Source organism: Penaeus monodon, chromosome 42 (genome assembly GCF_015228065.2).
Source record: "Penaeus monodon isolate SGIC_2016 chromosome 42, NSTDA_Pmon_1, whole genome shotgun sequence".
Classification (NCBI taxonomy): Eukaryota; Metazoa; Arthropoda; class Malacostraca; order Decapoda; family Penaeidae; genus Penaeus; species Penaeus monodon.
Window position 1 is genome coordinate 14,891,174 of NC_051427.1, and position 5,327 is coordinate 14,896,500.

Below are 5,327 nucleotides of genomic sequence, written 5' to 3' on the forward strand. Positions count from 1 at the left end.
TCCTGTAGACGGGGTTTTCGCCCTGCCCAGCGAGCCGCCCCAGAGATACCCACGGGAGCGAAGACACCTTGGTCTACCCACCTCGACTGCTACACCCCCCCAATTCATCTGCATCCCGATTTTATACCACGCTAAACTGATCTTTATTCCAGAGTCATTTCGTGCACATATATTATATCGTTCTATATACGGGTTTATTGAAGTTATAAATATATTGTTTCGTTTAGTGCTGTGTTTTACCAACCTTTTATTTCTCTTGTTGGGTATTAAATAAATTTTACCCTCACAGACACACCACACACGCACACCGCAAAACACACCACACTACAAAAACACATCGCAACACGCGCACATAACTCACTCACACAAACCCCCACCACACATACCCACACCACACACAAACCCCCAAATTAAATTATATAATAATAAATTTTTAAATTAATATAATATATATATATATATATATATATTATATAATATATAATATAATATATATATATACACATACATATATATTGAAAATAATATATGTAATATAATTTTTATTTTCAAAAAAAAAAATATTACACATACACACAACATACCAAAAATATTGTGCACATACTAATAAGGAAAAAATTAAAAATTAAAATTATATAAAAATAAATATATATTAATATATATTAAAATATAAAAATAAATATATATATATTAAATTATTTATAAAATAATATTTTATATATATATATATATAGAGAAAGAGAGAGAGAGAGAGAGAAGAAGGGGAAAAGAGAGAGGGGGAAGAGCTAATACAAATACACCTATGTTACACACAACACAAGAAACCACCACACCACAACACACAAGACAAAACACACACACACACACACACACACCACCACACACCACACACCACACACACCACACACCCACACCCCCACACACACAATATAATAATATATAATATTTTATATTTTTAAATATATTATTATATATTAATATAATATAATAATATATTTTTATAATATATATATTTAAAATTAAGGGATAACATATAACCCCACACAAACACACACCCACCCACACACACACACACAAACACACCACACCAAAAAACAACACACACACAACATAAAACACTCTAACATATTAAAAATATCCCCATCTTACCAAACATCCACGACCAAATATTATATAAATAATATTTTAAAATATTTTTTATATATATAAAAAATATAATTTATTACATAATTTTTATAAATTATATAAATAAAATATATTTTTAATAAAAATAATTATAATATATACTATGTGTTGTGTGTGTGGGTGTGGGGGGTGTGTGTGTGGTGTTTGGGGTGTTGTGGGGGGGTTGTGGGGTGTGTGTGTGTGTGTGTTGTGTGTTTGTTTGTTTGTGTGGGTGTGTGTGTTGTGATGTGTGTTGGTGTGGGTGTGTGGTGTGTGTTGTGGTGTGGCAGTGTTTTTTTGTTTGTGTGGGTTTTTTTTTTTTTTTTTTTTTTTTTTTTTTTTTTTTTTTGGGGTGGTTGTGTGTGTGTGTTGTGGGTGGGGGGGGGGGGGGGGGGGGGGGGGGGGGGGGGGGTGTGTGTGTGTGTGGTTGGTGTGTGTGGTGGTTTTGGGTTTGGGGTGTGTGTGTGTGTGGGGTGTGTGTGGCGGGGTGGGTGGTTGTGGGGGGGGTGTGGGTGGGTGTGCGGGGTGTATGTGGTGTGTGTGTGTGTTTGGTTAATTCTTTTTGTGATGTGGATATTAATATTAAAATAAAAAATTTTATAAAAATTTTATGAATATTATTATAATAATATAAATATTATAATACAATATATATTATATATATATATATTAATATTATAAAATATATATATATTATATAAAACAAATATATAATACATATATACACATATAAAATAATCCTTATATTTATATTATAATATATATATAAAATAATATAATTTTTATATATATGTATATATAAAATATATAATATTATATATATATATTAATTATATTATATATCTCTATATGTGGTACGTATATATTCTATATCTATATAATATATATCGCTATCATATATTCATTATAATATATTCTTACATATACCTCGATATATCTACCATATACACTACATCCATAATTCTACATAATTATTCATACTTCTATATGATATATATCATCTATATATAATATTCTCTATCTCTCTACTATATATATCGTTCTATATCTCTCCTCACAAGATATTGTATATCGAGATCGTAACAGACCCAACGATGCCTATAGATATATAGATATAGATATTACAAAATATAGACCCAATCTATATATATGTCTATATTAATATAGATATATAATATATATATATATTATATATATATATGCTATTATCTATATAAAACATACTGATATATATATAGTCTATATATATATATTATATATATAATATATATATATATATATATATATATATATGGTATATATATATATATTATATAATATATATATATATATATATATATTAGATATATCTAATTATATCCTATATATATATATATGATCTTCTACTATAACTATATATTCTATCTTATATTTAATATATATATATATATCTATATATATCCTATGTCTTATATCGAACTATATTTACATATATTTTCTATCTCTACTAAGACCTTATAGATCTATATCTCTTATATATATATTATTCTACTCTATTAGATATATATGATATTATATTATATATAGAGAGAGAGAGAGCGAGGAGAGCGAGAGAGAGAGAGAGAAGAGAGTAAGAGGAGAGAGAGAGACAGAGAGAAATACTATATCCCTACACATATGTGTACACACAGACACCGCACGCACACACACACACACACAACCCATGATATAGTTATATATATATACTAATATAATATATGTATATATAATTATTATATATATATATATATGTATATTAGGTACGTGTGTATGTAACTATGTGTATATGTCCTATATATAATATGTATATATGAATGCGTGTTGGAAAGTTACATTTCTCATAATCTGTAGATTGTCTGACTCAGTGATCCCTTTCCCTCTTTCTTTTCTATTCATAACAGCTACTTATGTCTGTCTGGTGCTGATTGAGCGTATTGTTAACGATGACTTGCAGATTTTTTTGGGTGCAGATATGAGTGGCGATTAGGGTAAGTGAAATAGTGCTCCTGGTTAACTAATACTTCTTTAGAGAACTGTTATTGCTAAATACTGGAAAATGAGATGGTGAGAAGTGTCACTGAGTTAACATATTTATAGTGGGCTTTTATATGGCTGGCGGTCCTCTGGTCACGGTGTGGTCATGTCTGGTCATATAAACACACAAGTAGATACAAATTTTTGATCTTTACATATACTTACACACACACACACACACACACACACACACACCCTCGGGTTGTCTTCTCAATCAACCTCACACATAATGTTGTTTTCTTGCAATTCGCCATTGTTCCTATAATTGCTGCCATACTTCCTTTATGGAAATTATCCCCCTGATGTTAATAATGTAAAAAGTAAAAATTATTGTCTTGTTTTCATAAATAACAGTTTATAAGAAGCTCCATCTCTGTTCTACCATTACCTTCTATATAAGGTTCTATGATCATTTCATGTTAAGAATACTTGCTATTATTTCTTCAATAATTAATTTCATTTCAACCATCTAATCTAGTGATACTATTTCGTTTTTTTCATTATCTTCATTTATCCATTTTAAGTATCTGCTGCCGAAACTAAGATGTTTATCTGGCAGCTAAGCTAAACTTGATTACATTTCCCACTGTCAACTTTGTCATCGCGTATATAAGCCTGAGGCTCATCAGGTTGCCTAGTAGTCGTGGTGACCGCATTCAGCCACCATGGCGACCTCAACCCTCGTGTTCGTGCTCGCCCTCGTGGCAGGTGGACTTGCAGGTAAGTCGTCACAATATAATCTTTTACTCGGACGTTCCTCAGCAATCTGCTTTTCTTTAATAAAACTGACAGATTTAGTTTGCATTTTGTATTCCTTTTTGACTAATCTAATGACGTCGACTATTCGAATTCATTTAAATGATTAGCTGAATAAAATTTTTACACACTGCATTCTTCGCATTCCTCGCGTTGAGCCTCCCGTTCCTCCTCAGCGCCCTGGACAGCGCAGGCGCCAAGATGCTCCACCGAATGCCCCATCACCGGATCCCCCAAGCTAGCCTACCAGCCTGAGAAGACCTACACGTACGCCTACTCCGGCAAGTCCCGAGTCCAGCTAAAGGGCGTGGAGGACGGGGTCACGGAACTCGAGTGGTCCAAGCAAGTGGAGCTGACGTGGATCACTCCCTGCGACATGGCCATCACAATCAAGCACGCCAAGGTGGATGGCGCTGCAGGTGGGTGCTGTGACTTGGCCAGCAAGGCGAAGCTCACATGCTACCTCCCGCTCTGCTGGTACAACCACTGTAATAGATGTGAAAATATGAGACCGATTGATAGGAGCAAATGGAATGCACCGTCAGCTAACTTTAAGGCTGAGAGAGAGTGTGCTGTTTTCAGGAGCTGATGTAGGGTTCCTTGAGCGCTATCCCTTGGTGGTGGCCGTGGCAGACGGGCGCATCCAACACGTGTGTACTCACCCCGGCGACGCCCCTTGGTCCATCAACATGAAGAAAGGAATCGCCACAGCCCTTCAGAACTCGCTTCCGTCGCTCTCCCCACTCAGCTCAGGACTCACTATTACAGAGGTAACTGCCAGGCACTTTTGGCAGACCAGTGCCACTCACCTGGAGGCAAACGAATAAATCCAGTTTACTTTCTATCTTAGGAAAGCATCTGTAACCAATCTGAAGATGTTTTAAAACAGGACCTTTAACTTTTGTCAATGATACATTATACATTTTTCTGTGGAACATGATAGGTATCAGAATTACAACAATTTTACTCTTGTATCCAAGACTAAATCAAATTGTTTTTTCTAAATTTAATAGAAGTTAAGCCTTTGACCTCTTCTTTTATAGACGGATGTTGTAGGAAAGTGCCCAACGAAGTATGAGATTGAGACCAAAGAAAAAGTTCTTGTTGGTCAAGGAGGAGACCCCCGAGGGGGGGGGGGGGGACAATGCCAGTTACGCTTCCAACACCTGCGAAACACTGTCCCTTGGGCTGAGGCTCCCCTGCCAATCGAGAGTCCAGTCAGAGTGCAAGCAGGAGTCACCAATGGCATTTTTCACCGCCTCTATGTCAGGACAGAACTTGTTCGAATCTGCCTTTGGAATCTATCAAGTATGTGGAGGCCAACCAGAGTCACACACTTCGCTTCATCTCAGATC

The 5,327-nt window shown here is 34.8% G+C and overlaps 1 protein-coding gene across 1 annotated transcript in view; it reads left to right on the plus strand.

The window, feature by feature from the left end:
• Positions 1 to 3,872: 3,872 nt before the first annotated feature.
• LOC119598935 (vitellogenin-like) overlaps positions 3,873 to 5,327 on the plus strand; it is a gene marked incomplete in the record, with an annotated part of 16,272 nt that continues 14,817 nt past the window's right edge. The window contains 3 exon segments of the mRNA XM_037948645.1: positions 3,873 to 3,936; positions 4,149 to 4,391; positions 4,555 to 4,733. Coding sequence (XP_037804573.1) covers positions 3,882 to 3,936; positions 4,149 to 4,391; positions 4,555 to 4,733 — 477 coding nt within the window.